Source organism: Heteronotia binoei, chromosome 13, assembly GCF_032191835.1.
Source record: "Heteronotia binoei isolate CCM8104 ecotype False Entrance Well chromosome 13, APGP_CSIRO_Hbin_v1, whole genome shotgun sequence".
NCBI classification, from domain to species: domain Eukaryota; kingdom Metazoa; phylum Chordata; class Lepidosauria; order Squamata; family Gekkonidae; genus Heteronotia; species Heteronotia binoei.
Window position 1 is genome coordinate 46,863,278 of NC_083235.1, and position 27,833 is coordinate 46,891,110.

The window sequence follows — 27,833 nt, forward strand, 5'->3', positions numbered from 1 at the left end:
GGTAGACACAAAATACTTATTTGAATGTCCTGGTCAGGGGAAAAAAGGTGTGAGGGGCCTCTTGCTGCATGTGACAGGGAAGAGTACTCTTGAAAAGCACTCATTGAAAAGCAAGCTTTCATGTAGTCCAGGTAGTGCTACCTAATCTGCTAGTGTTCTCTGAAAATGGATTTTTGGTAGGCAGGTGTTTCCCATAGCAGCCCCCCTTTTCGTGTTCGATAAACTGGAGCAAAGGAAGTGGAGCTACCAAATGCATACTACACCAAACCTTTGACTAACAGGACCTGGAATAAATGAACCTCAAGTGTTTTCCAATTGCACCCCCTTTCCCCTGCTTCATACAATTCAGGAAACTATTTCATTCCATCTAGTTATATGGGAACAAGTAAAAACAGGTGAGACCCAATGTGGCTTGAGTGTTGGACTAGGATTTGGGGGAGCTAGGTTCAAACCTCTACTCTGCCGTGAAGTTCACTGGGAGGTCTTGGGCCAATCACTCTCTCTCAGCCTAATCAACTTAATGGGGTGATTGTTAGGATAAAATGGTGGAAGAGAGAACCAGGTATATGTCTCTGAACTCCTTGGAAGATGGGCAAGGCGAAAAAATATTAGAGGCTTAATGTCAGTATGCTAGGAGTAGAAAAAGAGCCATGCCACTGTGTGTGAACTAAACATTTGGGGTCAGGATAGGTCAGTCTTCTCATACCACACCCTGAACCCCAGTTTACATCATGGGTCCCACTTTTAACACTAACATACTCTCAACATACTTTACTAATAACACTTTCTCCTGTTCTCTTTGTCCTTTCTATTGATTCACATAACACTTGTCAAAGAGCAACGATTTATCTTGTAGATGTCTGGATTTGTACATATGTTTCTCCTGTGTTAAACCGGGTGCCCCTACCCCTAAGCAAAGGCTAGGTGATAAATTAAAATTCATTCTGCACAGCCTCACAAACACTCCCTCCCTCTTGATTTCTTGTGTCTGAGACCTAATGCTGATCTGGTGGACGCTTACTGAAATCAGTAAGACTGGCCTGTGGTTCTTTCGACGCTTGTCAGGAGTTTGACAGTGAGGATCATCATTGATACACGTTTCTCAGACCTGTAGCTGCACTCCAAGCTGATGACGGGGTCCCCTTCCATGTCATTTCTTTGACCAGAAATTGCCTCAGGTTCTTTGAAGCTCTGAAGGGGAAAAGGCACCTTTACATAATATAAGCTCTCCCCCCAGCCTGGGCTAAAGAGGGGGAGGGCTAATAGTGGAACAGCAGGAGGAGGTGAGAGTTAACCCTCCTTCCCCAGCATATGTGTGTGGGAGAGGGTGAACAATGTAGCCTCTGCTGCTGGTATAACATAAGGACATAGTAATTTACTAATCTGAGGTAAATGTCACCACAAATATGGGTGTTCAACAAGCAGAGCATATTGGTGCAACAGAGCAGCCAGATGGGGGTGTGTTTCAGGAGTTACAGGTATGCTCCAGTAAGTATGGGGAGTACATGTGATTGTCTGATCAGTATGACAGTTGTGTGTGTGTGAATGCAATTGGGGAGGGGGGGGGGCGGGGGCTGTCTGTCAGTGCTAGAATGTCTCCTCTTTCCAGCCCACACCGCAGCCTCTGGAAATTCCTGTTGACTTCTGTCAGGCCCTGGCTCTGGTCTCCAGGAAAGATGCTTGCTGCAGCCAGTTCCAGGGGGTGATTTACTACGTGGCTGCTGCAGGGTTGCTGCAGTTTACATTGGCCCAGTGAGGAGGCCCTTTTCCAGATGGAACTGATGTACAGAGGTGCTTATAATAAAACTACCGTAACTGAAAGCACTGCCCTCCTCCCGTATTCAAATGTCTTGGGTGATGACAGGGGCTTTGCTGCAACTGCAAGCTACAAGTTAGGAAGAAAAGGCAATTGGTAAAGGGGGGGGGGGATTTAATCTCACCCCAGTTGCTTCAGCGATGCATATGTTTCCAGTTAAGTCTTGGTGCTTTCTGTGCATCTAATGGGTGCAACTGCAGGGCTGGAAAAAAGAGGGATGGGGCTGGCCCAAGATGTTTGGGTCACCTGAAGTGAGAAAGCCAAATGGATCTTCCTTCCCCCATTGGGATTATGCACCAGGAAGTTCTACACAAAAGATTTACTGAAATGAAGAGGCTGTGCAGAACTTCCCACTGCTCCCTGAGTCACAGCCATCCAGCTTTCAGGTGGTCTCCTTTTATGGCACCCGCAATCAGCCAGTCAACTGAGGCGCTTGCCCCCCTGCCTCCAAGTAGCTGCCTGCAAATAACAATGAGAATTCTTCCAAGTCACACCTGCTTTCTGTATTGGTGGGCTTACAAAAACTTCCTTTCTGACCCGGTGAGTGGCAGTGCTCCCATTCAGGAGGCTTTTTGAATTACTAAGCAGAGGCTTCAGACCTCAAAGGGAAGCTGCACTCTAGTGCTCTGCAGTCCATTCCTTAGGGTTGCCAGGTCTGTGTTGGAAAATACCTGAAGACTTTAGGGGTGGATCTGAGAGGGCAGGGTTTGGGGATAGGAGGGACCTCAGCATGGTATGATGCCATTAGAGTCCACCCTTCCAAGCAGCCATTTTTGCTAAGGGAGCTGATCTCTGTCAGCTGGAGATCAGTTGTAAAAGTGGGAGATCTCCAGGCCCCACCTGGAGGCTGGCAACCCTACTTCGTCTTTCTATCAGTTGAGTGCTTCTAGGCTGAGCTTATTCAGTGCCGACTGACAGAAAGGAACTTTCCACATGCTAAGAAGCATTTCTATACACATTACAGTGGTGTTAAACCATAGCAATAAAAGCAGTTTCTGCAGATGTTCATACTAAACATAGCTGCCCCCTTTGCAATGCTGTAAGTTTTTTTGCAGTACCATGCAATCACTAGACTACTATTCCAAAAATAACTAACAAAATGAACAGTGTGCCTAGATGGTTATAGAAGTACAATGGAACAAATTTGTCTTTTAAAAAATAGATAATGGAGGAGGATTAAGAATGGCATAATATTTGTTTCCTAATCTGGTCTAAACTATACTACTTTTATTCTGTGTGTTTTTGTATGGCCAAAAAAAAAAAGGAAGGTAGAAAGCAAAGAGTGATGGAATATGGCCTGTAGTGTGGACTAGTTTGGTTTAGTGGTTAAGCGCATGGATTCTTCTCTGGGAGAACCGGGTTTGATTCCCCACTCCTCCACTTGCAGCTGCTGGAATGGCCTTGGGTCAGCCATAGCTATCTCAGAGCTGTTCTTGAAAGGGCAGCTTCTGTCAGCCCCACCCACCTCACAGGGTGTCTGTTGTGGGGGAGGAAGATAAAGGAGATTGTAAGTCGCTCTGAGACTCTGAAATTCAGAGTGAAGGGCGAGGTATAAATCCAATATCATCTTATGCAGTTCATCTACAGTAACAAATTACCCACACTGGGTTGAACACGTTCTTAGATCCAGTTGGGGGTGTGCCCCCTCAGTATATTGCAGTATATTATTTGGGAAAGCAAAAGCAATCAAAAAAAAGTCTTGGGATAAGCATGTGCCCAGGCACCGCCACTATGCTGGCTGGAGGCATAGAAGCACAGAGAAAGTGGTGTTGGTCAGGGAAATTCAGGGAAAGTGGTCTTCCTCCCACCCCCCCAACCTGGATTGTGCACTAGGAAGTTCTTCTACGAAAGACTTTCTGAAATGAATGGTTGTGCTCTGTCTCACTCAGTCCCCACCAGGTCTGGCCAAAGCTGGCTGGAGGCCAGGGCTGACACTACTGGATGGGCTTAGCTTGTTCCAGGATGTTTTAACATGCTAATGTCATCCTGGTGTCAGTGGCAACAGAATTTGCCTGCAGACACTGAAACCTCAACCCATTTCCCCTCATTCATCCCCTACAGGAAAACTAATTGCTGATTGGGACTTTAAATTAAAGGCATCATGTAATGTTCTTTGTCCTCCTGGTGCATCATGTCCTGAAGGCTGTAGCAGCTGAGCTCCTTAAGAAACCTCTGGAGAGTTGCCTCTGTGATCCAAAGGCCGAGAACCCCATCTATTCATACTGGTCCCAGCCCAAGAGGGACCCCAAGCTGTGAGTCAAGCTGGACCAGGCCTCCTTGCTGAACTCAGCTGGGCCTCCACCCGCAGTGATGACTTCACTGCATGAGGTCTGTAACCAGGCATCTCTCTCTGTCTGAGCACTTCAAGAGGGAGTGGTTCCATTTGAACACAGCAAAAGCTCAGCCAAGTGTGTGAGTGTGCTTGGAGAGGGGCAGGGCTAGTGTATTACCACGCAGGATGGTTCTCACACAACCTTCTCAACCCATGGACATGGGGAGACATCTTTCAGTGCCAGCCTGTAGCAAGGTGGCTATGAGTATCTGACATTATCTCTGCAGCAAGTCATCCCAGATCACCCTATATATGTGCTAGTGGCAAAGCAAAGACCATCCCTTAGTGTGATCTTGCTTGTATTAGGAGCTTCTCATGCTACAGAACAATACTACTGGAAGGCAGCTCAGGCTGGCTTAGTCCTGCAGTTATCAAGGACTCAGATTACAATGAAAAAAGAACTTGAGTGACAGTGGCAGTTTCTACATGGATGATTTCCTCTGCCTTGGCTTTCTTACAGTAAAGCTGCTTTGGGGGATGCGTATATAATATCTTCCACTGTTTGTTCTGCTTCTGTGTTTTCTCCTGCATTGCTGCAGTCTTTTGTAACTTGGAACTATCTTTTTGGAAAGACTACTGTTCAAGTGCCAAACTGATCCTCTGAGTCCATTAACAGTTCCGGTCTGTTCCTAAGGTAGGGTTGCCAAGTCCAATTCAAGAAATATCTGGGAACTGTGGGGGTGGAGCCAGAAGACTTTGGGGGTGGAGCCAAGATCATGGCTGTGACAAGCATAATTGAACTCCAAAGGGAGTTCTGGTCATCACATTTAAAGGGTTACAGCACACCTTTTCAATTCCTTCCTTCCATAGGAAATAATGAAGAATAGGAGCACCTTCTTTTGGGGCTCATAGAATTGGACCCCCTGGTCCAATCTTTTTGAAACTTGGGGGGTATTTTGGGGAGAGGCACTAGATGCTATACTGAAAATTTGGTGCCTCTATCCCTGTTGTGTCCTAGGCTCAAATGGGAGAACTGTTACTTTTGGAGGGAACTGTTACTTTTGGAGGGAAGCTGAACAAGCCAAAGCTTGTACTCCACACCAGGGTTCCAGAGAAGGCCTAAGCGTGCCCAATCGGGAAGGATTGAAACATAAGTAGCCAATCAACATCTAGGCTCATACTGTACCCTGATAGGCCCTTAGGGCCCTGTAAATAGCCAATCCATGTAGATAGTTAAGGACCAATCAGAAGGGGGCAAGAATTGTATAAAAGAGCGGGAAGTTTGAATAGAGCTCAGTCTGTGTGTGTGTTCCTGAAGTAAAGCTTGCTGAAATCACTCTCCGACTCTGGTCTCTTACTGCGCCAACCCTAGTACTTTACAATCCCAAAAAAAACAATCCCAAAAAAAACAGCCCCCCCCCCAGAGCCCCAGGTACCCACAGATCAATTCTCCATGATTTTCTATGGGAATAAATCTCCATAGGGAACAATAGAGTTCCCAGCAAATATTTCCCTCCCCTCCCCCCACTTTCTGATGACCCTGAAGCGGGGGGGGGAGGGCCTCCAAACCGGGGGATCCCCTGCCCCCACCTGGGGATTGGCAACCCTATCCTAAGGGCTTCTTTGTGCAGGTCTGTAGCAGATCAGCATTGTGCCATGCTAGCTGTTGGCTGCCAGTTTGCTGCAAGATTTGGACTATGAACTAGTGTTACTGTTCTGCAAGTATCAGCATGGGCTCAGAAATACTGGAGCATTCATGCCACACTGTTCCTGTATAACAAGCACTGTGAATAAATAAGCACAGTGTTTTGAGCCCTTTACTGAAAGCCTAAATACATCAAGAAGGTGTAGTAAATAAAACATGGTCAGTGTGGCAAACAAGTTTGTTGTGACATGTGTTTTATTTACTGGTATATTTTATTATTTTTAATTTATTTATAGCATGCTTTTCCACCTCTCAAAATGGGCTCATGGTGGAAAAGGGTTGCCAGATCTGTGTTGGAAAATACCTGGAGACTTTGGGGGTGGATTTCGGGAGAGGGTGGGGTTTGGGGAGGGGAGGGGCCTCAGCATAGTACAATAAGTCCACCCTTCAAAGCAGCCATTTTCTTCAGGGGAGCTGATCTCTGTCAGCTGGAGATCTGTTGTAAAAGTGGAAGATCTCTAGGCCCCACCTGGAGGCTGGCAACCCTAAATCAGCTACGGCTGCCAGCAACTTGGAGAAAAATGTCTTGCCCCTTTCACAGAGGCTAGATGTGTGGACATGGACAGTTAAAATTTTAATGGCACAGAGATAAATTACATTATCTGGCAAATAACATTACATTAAGACTCTGTAAAAGAGGCAAGACTTTTGTCCTCTAGGTTGTTGGGTACCCTTAAAAAGTCACTCCCATTTGTCCACTTTCCAATACTGTGGGACCCATCCCTTCTTTCCGATTCCTGATGCAGCAGGAGCAAGAATTGAGATATGTACCACAATCCCCGATGAAGGAAGTGGAAGGAACTGCATTCAGGCTCCCCTGAATAAGTCATGCCAGCCATCCAACCAGTATATCACACATGTTTCTGAACTAGGTCCATCCTCTAAACTTGTGGGCTGATAATATATATGCTTCCAGAGCCTCTGTATCTGCCTAGCCTCCCTAAGACAGGAAGCCAAAGGTTGTGATTGTGCACTTTGACATATAGAGCTTATTAGCAAGGCTGTTGTTTTAATGTCTGTCAACAATATATAGGCAATTTTTATCACACTGTATTATACTGTTTTTATTCCATTGTCTTCTAATTTTGTAACCAGCCTTGAGTTTCAGCAAGAAAACTGGACTATAAATGAAATAATACATTGATTAAAAGCCCAAATGATATGCAGTGTCCCACAAGCTGCTTCAGTCTCATTACATTAGACAGAGATCAGCAAGTGAAGACTTCCTGCAGAACACCAGTTGCAGCCAAGAGAGAGAGAGGAAAGGTGACTTCTGTGGTGGGATTTGTTGGCACCCAGGGCTTTCTTTGAGCAGGAATGCATAGGAATGCAGTTCCAACTGGCTTGGCATCATGGGGTGTGGTCTAATATGCAAATGAGTTCCTGTTGGGCTTTTTCTACCAACCCCCCCCTGTTGACACCTTACTGGGATAGAGAGTGGAGGACAGGCATGACCTACCACCTTGTGTGTGCTGGTAACACAAGTTGCTGTCACGATCTTCAGCACCTTGAGCACGCTATTGTTGCCAGTACTTGAATACTACCCCTATGTGCAAGCAAGTTATTATTATTGTATGGCCTTGTGTGTAGTATAACCAGGAGATCCTAAGATTGTCTGGCAGACAAACATTCATTCTAGCTCTTTTAGCATTATGCACCACTAGGTGGCGAGCTAGACATGTTTTTAAGGCAACAGGCACTTGTCATGACTGTGGCATTCCTTAAGGTCACACTATGAATACTTAAGGCTGTTTAGCTTCCAAAATCTGTTGAGATTGGGCTAGCTTGGGCTATCAAGGACCTGCAAACGAGGAAAGCTACATGCCTCGCTTGTCAGATATAGGAACAAAGTCCTTGTGGCAACGGGAGAAAAAGTTAGCAATCTTATGCACATTGTCCTCCTCTATCACCTTCCACCAGAAGTAAATGACAATGCCAGTCCCTCTTCAATCTCATAAATACAGCGACATTACAATAAATTCAGTATATGAAAATCATCCCCGAGGGATGAGCCGAGTAAATTCCGTTGTAGGAAAATTAAACAAGAATATCGTAGTACTTCTAGGACTAACAAATTTTATCCCAGCATTATCTTTTGTGGGTCAGAGCTCGATCACTTCAGGTGCACTGGAATGTCTTTGGATGTAATCTTGCATTTTAGGAAGTGAGCTCTGACCCATAAAAGCTTATTCGAGAATGAAACGTGTTCGTCTTTAAGACGTCTGTTTAATGCTCCTTCCCTGAAAAGTCCCCTCTAACGCTACTGCTGCTACCGCTGCAGCTCCCCCCGCATTGCTGCATCTGCTGCCGCTGCCATAGAGATGACGGCCGGGGTGTTCTCGCGAGATTCACGCCCCCGCCCCGGCGTTGTGAGGGGGCGTTAAGTTCTCGCGAGAGCGTCGTGTCCGCGGGCCTGCCGGATTCCTGCTCGCTCTGCCTGTTTCAGCTGCTGCTGCTTCCGGCTCGAGGGGGACTCGCAGTGCAGAGTCAGCTGGGCAGGTGGCACAGGAGGGAGGCGGAGGCGGCGCGCGCGCAGGAGAGCAGGTGGGTGCCCAGGCCCGACTTGTCCCACGGGGGTGGCAGCGGTGGCGAATGGCCCGAAACGTGAGGGGGAGGGGAGCCGTGCCGCGTTAAGTGGGGGAGGCGTTGCAGCTGCAGCAGAAAAGCAGAGTTTGGGGGCGCAGTAGGGAGCGGAGCAGGTCGGGGGACGAGGGCCGGCGGGGTCAATTTGAAACCAAGGAGGAGAGTTTTGCGGCAACAGGAGATGTGTGTATGTACATAATTTAGCAATGAAAAAAAGAGCTTGAAAATGCTTTGCAGAAATGAAAAGAGCTCGGGAATGCTTTGGATGGAGGTTGGGCTGGGAGCTTGCCCCATTGGAGGGAGGCTGGGAGCGGCAGCATTGGGCGGTGCTATTGTATGAGGATGGATTTTTGGGGTGCAGCCACGCGGGGTGGTGGGAGGGTAGCGAGTTCTCACGCGTTGCCGTGTGGGAGTTGGGGGTGGGGTAACTGCACCGGTGGTATGTGGGGGAGCAGCCAGCGCCAAGAGACCCGGGAGCAATTCGAGAGTTGGGGAGAAATGTGCTGCCGAAGAGGAAGCTCCGTTGCTCATCGGAGTGCGTGCGCTGCAGCGAGCGTGTGGGTGGATTGCTCTCGGTGGGGTGGGAGGCCGCAGCTTGGGAGTTGGGCGTTCGATGCTGATACCTGGGAGAAGGGAACAGGGAGAGCCGAGACAAGGATCATCGGCCCTCTCTCGGCTTTTTGGGAGGAAAAGACTAAAAGGCTTGCGGGGGGGGGGGGTGTCCACTAGCCAGGGCTGGATGAGGGGGGCAGAGGGGGGTGCTTGCCCCGGGCGCCACCACAGGGGATGGCACCAAATTGGGTATGGAGTCCATTCTATTCTATGGGCCCATAAAGGGGAGCCATTTTTTAATTTTGCCCCTCGAAAAACATATAGATCTGGTCCTGCCGCCAGCTTGGCCTGCAAATTGAATCGGGCCTTGGGAAGGCTTGTGGGGAAAAACGGAAGAAAAGGCATTTAGTCCTTGTGGGCTGAAGGGGGCGCCAGGAGCATCCAACACAAAAGCGGACCCCTGGATTCTGGGATGTGTCAGTGCCTTCCCACACTTCCAGCATCGGGGCTGGATCAGGGGGAGGTGTGTGGGATCCAAGAAATCTGGATTGTTTGGAAGGAGAGACCAGTTTGCTGGTAGGGCCGAGATCCTTGACTTTTGTTTCTGGGCTGTAACTGGATAAACCACATCTTGTGTACTAAAAGCTGAGAGGGGGCCTTGGGCAAGGTATTCTGGGTTTTGTTGACCCTTTGGGCTTGGCTCCTGACTGAGCAGTCTGTAGCAGTCAAAAATGCTGCACTTTAGGGCTTGCCTGGCTGACTGAGAGTAACAGGCAGTGCCTGGCACAGGTCCCCTTGCCTCTCTCTGTTTTGTCTTTTGTTATTGGACACAGGAGAAAGGATCCATTATAAGTCAGTGCTTGACTATGTGATGTCTGTCGCTGGTGCTCACTCTGGATTGGGATATTGTTTCACATGCGGACATAGGCTGTATTTAAGTTCCTTCCATCACAAGATATTACTTAACTTTCTTGAGGATACCAAGACAAGCACTTAACCTAGATTGAGGGACACAGCACAATTCAAGCTGAGCTGCATCCCTCCTGGAAACTCAACGATGTCATGTGAGATTTGTAGTTCAGATACTTCATTTCCCATTCTCCTGGACTTCATAACTCTGCATGCTGAAGGCATGCTGGGAATTGTAGTGTTCCACGCTTAAAATACTCAGGCATAGCTATGCTGAGTTAAAACAGTGGCCTGTTTAGCCCTACATTCTCTTGGGTCACTGATAAACTGGGATTATGGCTTTGTCTAGTCCTGTGTCATTTAGAAATTTAGGGACACTATGAGACGATTTTTTATTTTTCCTCACAACCCTCAATTTTTTATGGAAGCTGCATGAAGCAGGAGAGCCAGTGTGTTTTCAAAGGACTGCCATCCTTGGCAAGTTGTGAGAATTGCAATAAGGCTTGAGAAATGACCAATGTAGACAAAGGCAGCCTTCCACAGTGTTAGAATTAAAAATGGGCCTTGAATAAGTGGCTTCCCACCACAGTGAGACTCACTATACTGCCTGCAAAGTTGATTTGTGGGCAATATGTATGCTTCCTGCAAGTGATGTCTAACAGCATTCATGTAGTGTAGGGGTGGCCAAACTGTAGCTCGGGAGCCACTCTTTCACACATATTGTGTGGCTCTTGGAACCCCCACAACTCCATTGCCTGGCTTGGAGAAGGCATTTGTCTCTTTAAATCACTTCTCCAAGCCAGCCTTAAAAGTTGCTTTCTTTCCACCCCTTTCCTCCCTCAGACATCTGTTCATATCTTGTGGCTCTCAGGCAACTGATGTTTATTCTATGTGGCTCTTATTTTAAGCAAGTTTGGCCACCCCTGTAGTACATAAATTGCTGGATTCTCTTGGAACCAACTGTTATGGTGTTCTATAGTCTAACCATAATATATTTTGCAGGGAGGAGAATGTAGGCCTCTGCTTGCTTTATACCTGTGGATGAAGTACAGTTAGAAATAATGGCTTTCTGGGTGATCCATGTACACTTCAGTTCATAGTTTCATTGTCAGAAGCAAGTTTTGCCCAGGGGCTGTTAATGTATCCTTTGCAAAGTCGCCACTACTAGGAGCATCCCAAACCTTGCCATCAAGCGGTCTGACACAAGACCTGTTTTCTGTCTTCTAAGTTGTAAGGTTAAATAAAAATTTGCTGGAGAAGTTCAAAGAATAATGACAGAACAGGGAAAAAGCTAGATCATATCACGTAACTACTCTGAGTATGTCTATTTACTTCAATCTGTATAACATTTATATGATATTGGGGCAATGAGATGTTGGAGAACCGAAATTATATGAAAGTGAACTTTGTTTAGCCTGATTAATTTTTCAGGTTGGAGCTGCCTGGTTGCCAGCAGCATGTAAACAATGAATGACTATAGAAGACTTGGTCAGCGGGGCGGGGGGAGTTAACCCATGTTTTCAGGTAGCTGAAATACCAAAAATGAATAAGAAATGTCCCTGGCTGGTAGAAAAATGTTTCACTAAACTTTTGTAGGTTTATTTGCAAATCTGGATTAAATCACAGAAAGCTGGGTTTCACTTCTAGCAGACCCTTCTGCTTGAAAGAAAGGGTCCCCTTGGAAAGACACATTTCCTTGAGTGTCTTTGGGTTGACTGTACATGTGGGATCGTCACTTGGTAACTGTATCCTCAAATGAAGACCTGATGAGTGTGAATGGGACTTTACAGATGAAAGGTTGCCTATAACATTGCATATCTTCTTGCATCACTTTGAGCACCACACCGTTTCCCCTTTCAATGGAATCAGTTTTTTATGTGCCTGATGGCTGGCAGCTGAATGTGTAACCAAATGTTGTGTACATGTGTGGGTGAAGCAGGACTTAGTCATTAGACAACTGTAAACCATCATCCTGATGATCCTTTCCTCTCATGTTGCTAAAATGAAATGCATCACACGGCAGTGAATGCTTTCCTTTTGAGGGGGACCTCGTAGTCCCATTGGTGAATCCCAAAACTGTTTGTATCCTGTTTCCTCCCATTGCATTTAACTTCCTTGTAAGACATTCTGGGAGCTGTCATTCCTCCCATTCATAGCCCTTTCCACCTTTGTAGGACTTGCCCTTCAACGCCCACTGAACGGAGAAAGAGCAAAGTCCTGTGCAGTTGAACCTACCACCATGGGGAACATTTTTGGGAATCTGCTGAAGAGCCTGATTGGCAAGAAGGAGATGCGCATTCTTATGGTGGGCCTGGACGCTGCTGGGAAGACCACTATTCTTTACAAACTCAAACTGGGAGAGATTGTCACCACTATCCCAACCATTGGTATGGTCTCTGTTCTTTTACGTGCCACAAGTGCATTCTTCTTCTTCAAGGATAAAATTAGTCATTTTGATGGCTGTATGATGCAAATGATCCTATGGTTATTCCACTTTGGGGGCAATGGTTTAAGCAAACACTTGATTTCCCCCAGGCAACCTTTTTCATTTGATCTTCCCTACTATACCTGAGAGACATCCCTGCCTTGACGGCGGTGGGGGGTAGGATGGGATGTTCTGGAGGGCTGCAGCAGTTTTTCTGTCATTAATCCTAGTCTGGTGTTCCCTCCCTGATGGGGTATGCAGCAAGCTTAATTAGGGTGACTCAGAACTGGGAGCAGCTAGATCTGAAGTGGAATAAAAAATCACTCAGAACAAAAAAAAACACCCACCTATGATGTCAATAGCTTATGTCCATCATACTTATTACTGGGGTTCCAGGATTTTCGCTTTGGAAGGTAGGAACATTGAGGCAGAGGCTGTCCTGGGATGTCTGGTTTCTGCTCACAGTTAGGGGTGGAATGGGTTAGTAGACTGTAAACTGAGAAGGTTGCCACTTTTAACTCTGCAAGTGCATCTTTGCCTTGTGCCATCTTGTAAGCACAAACTTCATCAAACCAATTTAAGGAGTAAGAATATAAGAAGGCCTGGCATCTTGTTTCCTATAGTAGCTGGATGGATGTTTCTGGAAATGCTCACATGCAGGACATGAAGGCCTTTCACTGTTAACAATGTCTAGGATACAAAGGTGTACTTCCTCTGGACATGGAAGTTTCATTTCATCCATCAGGGCTAAAACTGATGGCAGGTTTGTTTTCCAGAGCATGAGGTGCTTATTAGAATTCTGAAATTACCTGCTTTTAATTTTTTTTAAAAGCAAACTCCCTTTTCTGTTTTAAGCATGCTAGCCTTGACCTACAGGTTCAGAAGCCAGAAGAACGGAATGTTTTTTCTGAAAGCATTTTGAGAGCAAGCCATATGCACTGTTGTTGTGCAACAGCCATTTGATTAAGGGATGGGGGGTGCTTGCGCCAGAACCCTCTGGAAAGGAACAAGTTGCATTGTACCATGGTTTTTCATTCGTATGATTTTTGTCCAATTATGTTGAAGATGACTCGTTGGGAGTATTTGGTGTTAGTAATACTAGAGCCCATGGTTTCTTGAATCCACAGCTTTGATTCTGCTTGTTTTTGAAAAGGTGATATATGACATTTTGATGCAACATATGCAGCTTCTTCATGGCAACGTGTTCACTAGTGAGCACTTTTTCCTGCTGAGCCTGAAATGTAAATTAAGGCCCACTTCTAACTTGTGGTTGTTGACAAAAGAACTGCTGCTTTAAAGCAAAATGTATCTCACCAAAGGTATTCTGAAGTTTAGCAATGCCCATACTCATTTTATGCAACTGTGATCCTTGGGCTTGTGGAATGGCTATCCATGGTTATGCCCCTTGAAAGCCTTGTGTGTTTTGTGACCCTTAACTCTGTGGCTCATAGGAAGGGCTAAACTTCCTGCTGTGTAAAACTGGGTTCTCAGTTTTCTTCTTTTCTCTTAGGGTTCAACGTGGAAACAGTTGAGTACAAGAACATCAGCTTCACTGTGTGGGATGTGGGTGGCCAGGACAAGATACGACCCCTTTGGCGGCACTACTTTCAGAACACCCAGGGTACGAGAAGGTGGAAATGTGGGCAATTGGGGACTATGATCTTCTCTTTGACCTCATTCCCCTGGCTTCAAGACAGCAGGTGTTGTGACCTGTTTGGATATTTACCTTAGGACAAAGGATTTGAAATTTTGACCTGTTGTTAAGGTTAAGTTGTATTGTTCCACCAGAGGTCCTTTGCATATTAGGCCACACACCCTGATGTAGCCAATCCTCCAGGAGCGCCTGACTTTTTCCCATTGGGGACCCAAAGCAGCTTAAAATGCCATTTTCCTCTTCTTCACATTATTCTCAACAAAACCCCCTGGGGAGTCCATTGAGCTGAGAGACTGTGATTGGCCTAAGGTCACCAGGTGAGCTTTTGCAGCAGAGTGGGAGATTTGACCTGGCTCTCTCAAATCCTAGTCTGATACCTACACTATGTTTCTTAGGAGAAGCTACCAGGTCAATGGTGGGAGATGGCCACCCATAGTGGGTGGATCTCACCATTGCATATGACCCAATACCATGACCTTTGAATGACCCAAGAGACTCAGTAAGGCCATGTAGCTGAAACACTGTGGGAAGACTTTCAGGGTTGACTGCCTTCGGAACCTCTGAGGAAAAGAAAAAGGGGTCATCTTAAATTTAGGAGGAGAGGAGATTATACCCTGCCCTTCACTTGGGAGTCTCAGAGTGGCTTACAATCTCCTTTCCCTTCCCCTCTCTATGATGAGGTAGGTAGGGATGAGAGAGCTGCTCTTGAGAGAACAGCTCTGAGAGAACTTCTGACTGGCCCAAGGTCACACCAGCAGGTGCATGTGGAGGAGTGAAGAATCAAACCCAGTTCTTCCAGATTAGAGTCCACGCACTTAACTGCTACACCAGACAGCTGAAACATTGAGTGATATTTATTTATACAGCTACTTTGCTAGCAGATCATACTACCTAGAGATGTTGAAGAAATTTGCAAGCAGAAGTTGTGTAGGCTGACAGTGTCTGGCAGGTGTTGTTTGTAAAAGCAGAAATGGTCACTGTCTGGGCCTTAGGTGACCAGACAGGAAGGTAACTTTGTAAAGACTTCCCTACTTCTGTCCACAGATGACAGGCTAGTAAAAATCTTTTGTGTGCTAGTCTTTTACATTTACTTATTTGCAAGACTGGCATAAAAACAATTAGTTCTGGATAGGCCTTATGTGACTTACATGGGCCAAATCCAGCCCTTGCTGTTTAAAGATTCTTGGAATTGCATAATCAAGATTTCGATATCTCCATTTCTTGTATTCAGGATCCTGAACGGAAGTTCTTGGTAAACAAACGGACAAATCAAAGCTCTGATTTAAACTTAACAAGTTTGGATTTTGTGCTGATTCAAAGTTAGTTCTTGCTCTAGAATGCTCAAAAGAGATCAGTTTAAATCTGATCTCTTTTGGGACAAGGGAGGGTGAAGAAAGAGGGGAAAAAACATTGCAGTATCCCCCAAACTCCTCTTCTTGCCCAAAAGACTAGGGGAAAAGAGTACTATTGAGGCTTCCAAGTTAGCAGGACCTTTAGTTTGGAACAATGTGATTTGCTACTGTTCTTTTTCTATTCTTGTGGACAAAAGACTGCTGATTTCCTCAGCAGAGCTTCCCTCCCACTTCTTTGTGAAGACATGGGATTGTGATCTACAACCAGTTCTTTTTCTTTTTAGTTTGCTAGATGTTTTGCACTCCTGGTCATTCCGATAGAAAGCCACTGTGGTGTAATGGTTAAAGTGTCAGACTGTGATCTCAGAGTCCTAGGTTCAGATCCCCAGTCTGCTATAGCAGCTCCCTCTGTGACCTTGGCAGTCAGACTCTCTCAGCCTAACCTACCTCACAGGGTTGTTGTGAGAATAGAACAGAAAAAGAGACAGGTAGGATATCCATGGAGTAAGTACATAAAACCCTAACACAAGTTTTGTGTCCTGGATCTGCTCCAGTGAAAAGAGGCCTGTGGGGTTTCTGCTGTGGGAAGACATATCCAGCTTTAGGTTTACAACCGTTTATTCACGTCAAAATTTATTTGCAGGATTTGTTTGCTGTGTTTCTGCCTTACAAAGGTCACCAAGGCAGCTGACAATTTAAAAGATACATAATAAAGCCACATTTTAAAATCATTAAAATTAATCTCCTCCAAACACACATCATTATAACAAACAGTTAAAATACATTAAAAATACAGACAACATAAAAACAGCAATTAAAACATTGGTTAGGAAAGAGGGGATGCCAAATGAAACAAAGTCTTTACTCAATTGGGAATGATTGTGGCAACTTCCCAGGTCATTTTCTCATTCCAGAGGTCAACTAGGGAAGTATCCGCCATATGAACTGGAAAATCACCTGGAGCCATCAGGAAGTCATTCAGATCCATCTAGCCCTGAGATGGATTATCTTAATAGATACTTCCACCCAGGGCTTTTTTTGTAGCAGGAACTTCTTTGCATATTGGGCCACACTCCTCTGATTTAGCCAGTCCTCCAAGAGCTTACAGCGCTCTTAGTACAGGCCCTGCTGTAAGCTCCAAACTACATGGGGGAGGGGACCAATATGCAAAGGATTTCCTTCTACAAAAAACGCCCTGCTTCCTCCCCTTAAAAGGCTTGGTTATCACTGCAAATCCAAACACAAGCAGCAGGTGATCTCTCCACATGACTTATCAGTTTCTCTGCCCTTAGGACACATTCTTCCTACCCAGAACAAAATACCAGATCAGGAGTGTGACTTGCATAATGTGTAGGACCACTTATTACCTGAGACAGGCCCATGGTTGTCATGGAGGCCATGAAATCCTGAGCTGCACCTGGCAAGATAGCCTCAGTTTGAATGTTGAAGTCACCCAGGACAACCAGCCTTGGGGTCCTCACCACCAACCTGAAACCAGCTTTGTCAGCTCAGGCAGGTAGACTGTTAGATAATTGCCTCTCAGTCCCAACATTAGGTATACAGCCTGAAAACCAGTAGTGTCCTGGATGGGGTACCATGCTAAGGAAGTAGAATCCTTCTAGACTACAGCATCACTGCCTCTCTGTCTGCCAGACCTATGCTGATGTATCACTGAATCCCCTGGAGAGCACAATTGGAAGAGATTAACCATTCCCCTCTCCCTTAGCAGAGTCTCAGTGATGCATGCTAGGACAGCCCTCTCATCTAGGATTGAATTCTAATGGCTGCTGTTTTTTTCTGACTCACCTGGCATTTAGCTGCAGGATTTTATAGCCTGGTGGATTGTTGATATGGTTACCAGCATCACTTTGGTTGAGAGAAGAGGCAGAAGGGGCAAGTACATGCAGGTATCTGCTATCCTTACCCGCTCTTCCACCGCCACCATATCTCCCCCTGCCCCACTCATTGTGACTCGTGGCACCATCTATCACCCAAGCCCACCAGCAAGCAAAGGCACAAGAAATACATACTCACTTGGGAAACATAAAACACATACCCAGACCCACCTTTTACCTGGATCTGAGTAACAAATGCACACAGAAAACACAGCTCTCACCTGTTTAAAAAGGAGGCACACCCTGGCCCTCTTTTTTTCCAGTCCAAGAGCCCGGAGATCCAATCTTCTCTTTGGGTAGCTCTCCCTGCCTTAGTACCCCTGGAAAGCAGCTCTGTTTCAGTCATGCATCTTTGTACAAAGAGCCACCTTATTTCTCTGGCAGGTCTGATCTTTGTGGTGGACAGCAATGACCGGGAGCGAGTGAATGAGGCCCGTGAAGAGCTGATGCGGATGCTGGCAGAGGACGAGCTGCGAGATGCTGTTCTTCTTGTCTTTGCTAACAAGCAGGTGGGTCCAGGATGGGCAAAACGGGTGCTTCTCGGTCTGGGTGGATCAGGCAGGTGCAGTTCTTTTGACTCTGTGAAGCTGCAATTTTTTGAAGTACAGAAAAGTCATGGAATCCAACTTTCTGAGAACTCCTGTTGCTTCTTTAAAGCAAGCTTCTAGTACTTATAAGAACTTAAGAACATAAGAGAAGCCATGTTAGATCAGGCCAATGGCCCATCCAGTCCAACACTCTGTGTCACACAGTGGCCAAAAAAAAATTATATATACACACACATACACTGTGGCTAATAGCCGCTGATGGACCTCTGCTCCATATTTTTATCTAAACCCCTCTTGAAGGTGGCTATGCTTGTGGCTGCCACCACCTCCTGTGGCAGTGAATTCCACATGTTAATCACCCTTTGGGTGAAGAAGTACTTCCTTTTATCCATTTTAACCTGTCTGCTCAGCAATTTCATCGAATGCTCACGAGTTCTTGTATTGTGAGAAAGGGAGAAAAGTACTTTTTTCTCTACTTTCTCCATCCCATGTTTATGAAGGGGCACTTGAAAGCAGAGACTGTTGGCATCTCAGTATTCAGTAGGGTGATTGAATAAACTTCCCAGTGCTTGGGGCTTCAGCATAGCTGCTTTTGCTTCTCCCTCTAACCGGAACAGAATAAATTATGCAAAATAGCAACAATTGAATGAGTTACACAAAATTGAGATACTAAGTTTATACTAGATGTCAGTTAGGGTTACCTTGGCACAGAACATTTCTAGTGCAAAGAATAAACAGCCCTAGGGTCAAAGACAGAAAAATCCCAAATTGGGTGGTGTGAGCAGGGATGATTTTAGTGATTCTGGTGGCCTGAAATAAATTCAGGCAGATTGCCTTTGGGTACAGCCTAAGCTTTTGCCAGAAGATGTTGGTTCACAGAGAGAGAAGCTCAGATCAAGTGTGGGATTCTTGGAATTACAGGGGTGCAGCGAGCTTCATGCTTTTTGTGTGTCTCTGTCTTCCCTCTCAGGATCTCCCCAATGCCATGAATGCAGCAGAAATCACAGACAAGCTCGGCCTGCACTCACTGCGCCACCGCAACTGGTATATCCAGGCCACCTGCGCCACAAGTGGAGACGGCCTCTATGAAGGCTTGGATTGGTTGGCCAACCAGCTGAAGAACAAGAAATGAGTGTGTGGGGGGGAATGGTGGGCCAAGCCCCTCCTTCTCTGTTTCATTTTGGGTTGATCCCCCCCTTCCCCCAGCCCCCCCTTTCTTTCCCTGTCGGGTTTGCTTTTCCCTTGCCGGCACCGGTTGCTGTGGGGTTGGGGTTGGATGGGTTGGGGTTAATTTTTGGGTTTTTTTCTCTTTTTCGGGTTCTGGCTCTGCCGGGATTTTTTTGCACGGTCTCTGTGTGTGTGCGTGTGTGTGTGTGTGATAAATATATATATATAGATAATAAAATATATGGGCGTGGTGGGAGGGGTTGGGGCAGGTGGGGGTTGGGCGCCAATTCTGTGGCCTTTTTCCCCTTTCTTTTTAAAATTTCCTTTGGTCAGTTTTGTATTTTCTTGGTGGTCTGTGAAACTTGGCTCTCTGACCAGAGGTGACCAGTACTCAGTGGCAGCTGCTTTCTTCCTTTCATGTGCTGTTGGTTTGGGTGGAGTAGGGAAGCCAGGGGATAAAGGCAGAAGGCAGAGAAGGTGCACGGGGAGGTATATAGCCACCATGTGTGCTGGTAGGCAGGGACTAATGGATTTAGCACACTGCAAGCTTGGAACCCCTCTAGAATACAGGGCTGTGGATTAGCAACAGGCTCTTTTTTCCCTCCTGGGTTTCAGTTTTGTGAAGGGCAAAGAACAATTCCCATTCATTCCCCCACCCCATCCCTGTGTATGTAGTCTTTCCATCCTGTGTATTGGGCAGTGCCCCCTGCTGGCAACATTAAGACTGCAATACTAGAGATGCTGCTCTTCTGTGAACTTCATGAACAATGCATGCGGTTAGCTACTCTGTGCTGCTAAGAAACTGCATCTTTTAAATCCCAGCCCATAGACCGAATGGCACTAGAATGTTCCAATAATTCCTTTCTCCGGCGCCACATGCATTCCTCTGTCTTGCCCCCTTTCCCTCACGGACCAGCATTAATGGGCATTGGCATGAGCTGGTGCTGTAGATTTGGGACCACTGCTCTCTAAAGCTGCCCATAGCAAAAAGTTTCCCCTGCCAGCATGCACCCTCTTTAGAGTGCATGTGTGTGTATACACACAGCACATCTGAACTGTGGGTTCCCAAAACTAAATACTTCTATCATGACCAAATATGCTGATTCCTGTCTTGGAAAGTTTCACAGGGATTTATTTTTTTTTCATGCCTACTAACTGCATAGATATTGCCTCACTTAATGGGTCACATACTTCTCTCATTCCCCTGCCCCTCCAACATTTTCTGGCTCTAGTAAGGTTATTTTTCCATGTTTGTGAAAGTGGAGGGGTCTTCTTTCCTCCCCCTTCAATTATTTTGGGGGAAGGTAATGATTGTATTAGGTTCAAACCCAGGTCACTGCATGTAACTCTGATCTGCCTCTGGATAGTGTTGGTACTGTGTGCTCCCTTCCCCATCTTGGCTAATATGTATTTATGCCTTTCTCTCCTCCCCCCCCCCACATCTCCTTTTGTTTGGTGTAAAGTGCTCCACCTTCTTCTGATTTTGTCCATTCTCTGGGCCATGACCCCCCCGGATGTGTGTTTCTCGGCCCCCTGAACAGTTGGATGCACCATGACCTCTGTGCACCCTCCCGCATTGGATATTAAACTTGTTTTATGTAGCTGCCGGCTCCAGTCTGGTGCTTGAGGGTTTTTTTTAAATGTGCCTATCTTATGATTGGTTTATATATCCTTCCACTGATGACACTAAGCTATTTTTGCATGGACAAAGGCAAACAGGATTAGGTGCACTGGCAGGGTGGAGGTTATTGAAGACCTCATGTCTTTTCTGCTGCCCATGAGCATGCCGTGAAGGCAGGAGAGGATATCCCAGAGTGAAGCCGGACAGGGAGGTTTAGGCATCACTGTTTGTGATTGGTGCTCTGGGCTCAAAAGGGGCTTTTGTTTGGCCATGCTAGCCATTCTCTTGGGAGTGCCATTCAAAAATTACTGTGTTTGTGTGAACATATGGTTTAGTAGTGGAAGATATATGTGCTGTGTATACAACCCCCCTTCTCTGCTCAGATCAGGAGTAAAAACATTTAAAAGGATGTAAAAATAAAATAATTATTTGTGTGAGCTTGGCTTGGGAGTGAATTGTAAGACCTGCAGTGCAACTGATTTCATTGGGCTTAGACTAGAATAAGTCTACATAGAGTTGGGCTGCTGGTATGTTAAGTTATGGGGCAAAGGTCCCATGCTTTCAGAAGAGAGAAAAACCTGGGCAGAATCCTTGTGCTGATGGGATTCTTTAAGCCTTACCAATGTATGCTTGCTTCCCTCCCCCTTTGGTGTCCAACATCTGTCCTTTTTGGTTGGGGTTGCTGTAGCCAGCTCTGGAGTGGAAATGGGTATGTCGTTGCTGACTTTAATTAGAAACAGCTTAACTGAGCAGCATTTGGCTAGGGCAGCCGAGGGGTGTGTGTCTTTGATCCAGAGTGGCGTTTAGCCCCCACTCCTCCTTGTATTGAAGGGAGATATTGGATGAGCTGCTAAATCCCATTAGTTGCTAATCCAAGGAGGAGGCTTGCCTGCTTTCAGGACATCAGATCAGACTCTGTTCCACCCGCTGCTCCAAAATGAGAATGGGAGCGTCACAGTTGTAACAACACTTCTCACGCCCAAGCTGCCTTGTTCCCATTTTTGATAGGTGTGAGAGAACCTTATTGAGGCTGGGGCTGGGAAGTGTAGATAGTTGGGTTTTAATCTGATCTCTGCAGATACCGCTGTGGTTGATTATTTTCCAGCCGAAATGAGGGCACCCCAAGTGGAACTTTAGTGCCAGTGCTCTTGTTCCTTTGCTTTTTGTGACAGTTTCATGCATCACTGTGACATTCACACTTCCTGTCTCTAAAAGATCCCTTTCTACCTTGATTTTCCTGCCGTGGAATCCCTGTGCAGTGCAGGACATAGTCATGAATATACATGACGTTCATGGGACCCTCTAGCTAGCTGGTCAGGAATCGCTGGTTTTGTGTGCACACCTTGGGATGCACTCAGTGCTCCCTTGAGGCTACATGTTTCAGGTAAAGATCTGTAGTGCTAAACAGGCCCTTTCTCAGGAAATGTTTTTTGTTTGCTTTTACCATTACTCATCTCAGTGAGAGACGAGAGACCTCAACACAGAAGGTGAAAGTGAATTCATGTAACAAAGTCTTTGGTTCCCTTCCTGTCACTGGATGGTGGAGTGGGGGTGGGGGCAATGAATCCATGACCCTGAATTAAGAACAATAAATTTGAATGAAAGTCCAGGGAGACAGCATCAGGGAAAACTTAGAAATGAGAAAAATGTCCTCCGTTCAATCTTAACATCATTTCCTCAAACCCTTGTTAATCTCAGTGCCACCAGGAAACACTCTGGTTGGTTTTACATTTTAGTAATCATGAGGGCTAGAACCTTGGTTCCTTCATCAATCTTAACATCCTGGGGTCTGGCAGCAAAATTTCAATTGAACTATTCATGCAGGAGAGTGTTTGGAAAAGTAAAAGACTGGGAATAAGAATGAACATTCTGGCCATTATAGTTCTTATAAAAACATGATTGGTCTGATGGTTCGTGTTCTGCAGTGCTTGATCATCTAGTCTCAGGAAGCTCCTTAATGGCATCTAAAAGGCCTGCATCTGTTAAGGCCACAATAATTTCTTCATTCCTTTGTCAGCTTTCCTGCCCTTCAAGTGTGCAGCTAGAAATACCCTTGAATGTACTAATCTTTTATATATAGAAAGGAGAGATGTGTAACTTCAAATTATTCAGCTGCTGGAAAACTCTTTTCAAGTCCCCATAGTTATGTGGGGAGGAGCATTTCTTTGTTAGAATGCCTGAGAATTGGGGCAGAACTACACATGAAGCTTGTAGAAACAGCAGCCTTGAATTTTTCTTTCTATCCTGTCTAGTAAATCAATATGAAGTCTTCATTGCTGATCCCTACCTCACTTTATTGGCAGCTGCTTGCAGTGATAAGAAGCCAAGTTCAAGGACATAGAATACTGTCCCAGAGTGGTATTCTTAGTAAAGGTCCCCCCATTTGGTTGTGAAAAATGAGAAACATGTTTTGATCCCACCCTTTCTCCAAGGAGGCTAGGGGAGCATACATGATCCTGCCTTCTTCCATGTTGTCATCCAAACAACCCTGTATGAGAGATTCTCTCAATCTAGCTGTTATCACTTCTTTTTTAAAAAAATATTGCAGCCTCTTTATTGGTACCTTGATGGTAGTGCAGATTGTGGCCTACCAACTTTCTTGCCAGTTTGGTGTAGTGGTTAAGTGTGTGGACTCTTATCTGGGAGAACTGTGTCTAATTCCCCACTCCTCCACTTGCACCTGCTGGAATGGCCTTAGGTCAGCCATAGCTTTCACAGGAGTTGTCCTTGAAAGGGCAGCTGCTGTAAAGAGCTCTCTCAGTCCCATCTACCTCACAGGGTGTTTGCTGTGTGTGGGGGGGAGAGAATAGAGGAGATTTTGTGTCCACTCTGAGATTCAGAGTATAGGGTGGGATATAAATACAATATCATCAAAACATCAAGTTTTAAAGAATTAAAAAGAAATCCTTTGTTTGTATTAGATTTAGATGCCACCTTCTATCACAATATGCATGGCCATATACATAAGATTCCCAGGTACTGACCAGACCCAGGTACTCTTAGGTTTAATACAGCTTTCAAGCCCCACCGTTCGGACCTGCTATTCAATGAGCTAACTTATTTAGTGACACTTTGGCTGGAACATGGTCTACAATACATAAATAAAATCAAATAATGCATGTGAAATATCAGGCTGTGATCTTTAAGGAGTAGATTTCATCAGTTCCTGCCCATCAACTAACGATCAGCAGGACTGAAGGGAAGCACCAGCTTTGTTTCTGTCTTAAGTTGGGACTGTGCAACAAATAATGTAAGTATTTTGTTCTAACAGTGGTTTGGATCCACGAGAGTATTTCTGTGGACAGAAGGGATTTCTACCTGCAGAATATTACTTCCTTTTCTCCATTCTCTGACTGCAGCCCAAAATGCTGCAGTTTGAAGGGAGAGGGGAAATGAGAATTTTCTTCCCATAGGCAGAAATATTCTTATTTGCAGAACTGTCCTGATGGATTCATGTCCATGAATGGTGGTGGTGAGGGTTTTTGGGGTTTTTTACTAAGCAAGTTATCCCATGCTTTCTTCAGTACTTCAAATGGCACTTTTAAAGTAGATTTTGGTAATATGCAGCTGTATTTAAACATAATTAAAAGGAAGATCAACTAAAAATTCCTTACTCTGTTGACCTGTCTACACAAAACATTGGGGTGCTGATGGTGGCATGAGGCACTCTGAAGTCCCAAGGATTAAAATGGCATATTATAGATGTGAATTAAAGGATAGCTACACATGTGAGTATATTCTTTTCTGTTTTACTGCAAATCTCCCTTAAAGAGGAGGAATGAAATGGGAAAAATCACACATAACAAGCATCCACAGATGTCTCAGCAGAGCACTTTCCTCAAGACATCTCTGTGACCAAGGGACATTGGGTGTACCATAAAAGTCTGAATGGAAGCTTATAAATGAAACTTATTTAAGTGATCTATGGGAAAGCAAGGATGGAGCATCAACCTGTTTTGCTGTAAATCAATGCTGGTGCTCGACTGGGACTGCTGTCTTCTTGCTAGGCCCAAATTCATCTTTCTGTGCTAAAAGTGGAAACTTTACAAAATTTATTCATTGCTAATGGCCAAAGACTGTTGGACTCTTCACAGAAAAGGTAAAGTTTTTTTTTAAAGGAATAAAAGAACCATAAGAAAGCCATACAAATCTTATGAATGAATAAACAATATTTAGATTTCCTTTCCAGACTAAACAAAGCAAAGGTGTGGTCCTTGTCCTGTGTGGTATTCCACCTTGTTCAGAGACAAACAGTAAACAAAATTGGGGGAGGGGGAAGGCAAGCAAGTTAGGATGGGGCTCAAGATGCCAGGCCTCAAGTATATCTGTATTTTTATTCATACTGTTCTCATGGAAGACCTTACGTGGCTTACATTTTCCCCTTTTCCATTTTATACCCACTGCAATCCTGTGAGGTAAATTAAGCTGAGAATATATGACTGGCCCAAAGTCACCCAGCAGGTTTCCACAGCAGAGTGCAGATTTAAGAGATAAAAATAAGGCTGTGCAGGTTTAAACCTGGGTCTCCCAGCTCCTAGTCTGATTCCCTGACTGTCATGTCATGCTGGTGCTCTAAAAGTTTTCCATCACTGGGAATCAAATCAGCATGTTACAGTGATGGAAGGTGATGTTCAGATTCAGAATCCTCTAAACTGAGTCACTGGTTGTTCAGTATGACAAATAGGACATAGAACTAGATGTGTCTTTGAGCTGGTCTAGCCAGAATCTTCTTATGACAACTTTATTAGTAAATATATTTCTGGGTTCGCCTGAAGAGAAACTACCTTCCTATTCACTATCTAGCTCTCAGTGCTGACATGACAGTTCTCTCTTCTTGTTCCCCCCCCTCCCCCCACAATGTTACTGATCACTTTAAGACATGATTTGTTATCTGGCAGGTTATAGACCAGATCCATGTAAGAAAGCAATTTTCTCTCTTGATGAGGCTGGACCTAATTTTAATCATGTTGTGAAAAAGAATTGCTAGTAATGTTATTTGAACAGAAAGGAATGTTGAAAAGCTGTGTGGAAGATTCCATAGCTGAATGCCGCATTGCCGTGTCCTGGTTGAGAGGGTTGAGCTAGTTTGAGGGTAGATCTGGGTGCAAATTTCTGCCTGACATGAAACTCAGTGGCTGATCATGGACATTCTCTCAATCTCACCCAAGTTGTATGCTATTGCAGGACTCAAAATGGAGGAGGGAAGAACCATTTAATGCCACCTTGAGCATCTTGAAAGAAGGGTGGGATTAAAATATACTACATTATATTTCTTTTTGGGATATGTTGTGTAGTGCTGCCTACTGTCAACGATTCAGATTTCACTATTGTTTGACTCCTGGAGAAAATGGCCTTGAACTACATAAGAGCCCTGCTGGATCAGACCAGTGGTCCATCTAGTGCAGCTTTCTGTCTCACACAGTAGCCAATCAATTCCTGTGAAGGTCCAAATCAGAGCATAAAGGCCGCCTTCTGATGTTGCCCCCTGGCACTGGTGTCACTGCCTCTGAATGTGGAGGTTCCTTTTAGTCACCATCATCCGTGAATCTGTCTAATCCCCCATCTATGCCTGTAGCCACATCTACATCTGGCAGTGAATTGCAATGTAAACAAGAATTTCCTTTTGTCCTGAGTCTAGTGCCTATTTGGAGAGCCAGTTTGGTGTAGTGGTTAAGCATGTAGACTCTTATCTGGGAGAACCAGGTTTGATTCCCCACTCCTTCACTTGCAGCTGCTGGAATGGCCTTGAGTTAGCCATAGCTATTGCAGGAGTTGTCCTTGAAAGGGCAGTTGCTGTGAGAGCCCTCAGCCCCACCCACCTCTCAGGGTGTCTGTTGTGCCAAAGATATAGGAGACTGTAAGCCACTCTGAGACTGATTCAGAGAGAAGGGCAGGGTATAAATCTGCAATCTTCTATCAGTTTCACTGGATACCTTCAAATTTAGGGAGAGGCAGAAAAAGTTCTATTGTCAAACTCTCTCTACCCCATACAATTTTATAAACCTCTATCATGTCCCCTCTTTAGTCATCTCTTTTCCAAACTGAAAAGTCCCAGACTCTTCAGCCTTTTTCATCTTAGGGAAGGTACTTCAAGCCATTAGCCACCTTGGCTGCCTTCTTTCCAGATTTGTTATGTCCTTTCTGTGATACAGTGACCAAAACTGTACACAGTATTCCAAATGAGGCTGCACCATAGATCTATACAGGAGTGTTATAATATCAGCCATTTTATTATCAATCCCTTTTCTAATAATCCCCAGCACAGAATTTGCTGCTAAAACACACTGGGTTGACACTTTCATTGAGCCTTCTGCTATGACCCCAAGATCTTTTGCCCTTTAAATCTCAGCAAGTTCAGACCCCATTAGCCTATACCTGAAGCTGGGACTTTTTGTCCCAATGTGCATCACCTTACACATAACAACATTGAATTAATTTGCCATATTGTTGCCCACTCACCCAGTTTGTAGAGACACTCCACCCCACCCTGAGCTTTTTACAATTATCTCTGGTTTTCACCATCCTGAATAGTTTTATGTCATCTGCAAACTTGGCAACTATACTACTCATCCATAGTTCCAGATTAAAGGTAAAAGTAGTCCCCTGTGCAAGCACCAGTCTTTTCCGACTCTGGAGTGATGTCACATCGTGATGTTTTCATGGCAGACTTTTTACAGGGTGGTTTGCCATTGCCTTCCCCAGTCATCTACACTTCCCCCCTAGCAAGTTGGGTACTCATTTTACCAACCTTGGAAGGATGGAAGGCTGAGTCAACCTTGAACTGGCTACCTGAACCCAGCTTCTGCTGGGATTGAACTCACGTCATGAGCAGAGTTTAGGACTGCAGTACTACAATTTTACCACTCTGCACCATGGGGCTCTTATTTCCAGATTATTTATGAATAAATTAAATAGTACCAGTTCCAATACCAATCCTTGTGGGACTCCACTGCTTACTTCCCTCCATTGTGAGAATTATCCATTTATTCCTACTCTTTGCTTCCTGTCATTTAACCAGTTTTTAATCTGTAAGAGAATCTGTCCTCTTATCCCATGACTGCTAAGTTTATTTAGGAGTAGTCGGTGAGTTACAATGTCAAATGCCTTTTGAAAGTCCAAGTATATAATGGGTCACTGTTGTCTATGTGCTTGTCCACATTCTCAACGATCCCCAAAAGGTTGGTGAGCCAGGACTTCCCTTTACAGAAGCCATGCTGATTTTCCCTCAGCAGGCTTCATCCCTCATTGTGCCTGACAAGTTTATCTTTGATTACAGTTTCTACTCATTTGCCTGGGACAGACATAAGGCTGACTGGCCTGTAATTTCCTGGTTC

At 45.2% G+C, this 27,833-nt stretch overlaps 2 protein-coding genes across 2 annotated transcripts in view; both read left to right on the forward strand.

The window, feature by feature from the left end:
• The window catches only part of FKBP11 (FKBP prolyl isomerase 11), a 59,542-nt gene that overhangs the window by 13,422 nt on the left and 18,287 nt on the right, over nt 1-27,833 (forward strand). The window lies entirely within an intron of this gene.
• Nucleotides 12,029-20,479, forward strand: ARF3 (ADP ribosylation factor 3). Its single transcript, XM_060253464.1, has 4 exons — nt 12,029-12,224; nt 13,773-13,883; nt 17,548-17,672; nt 18,682-20,479. The coding sequence occupies exons 1-4, from the start codon at nt 12,077-12,079 to the stop codon at nt 18,841-18,843; spliced, it is 546 nt and encodes a 181-aa protein (XP_060109447.1). The 5' UTR covers nt 12,029-12,076; the 3' UTR covers nt 18,844-20,479.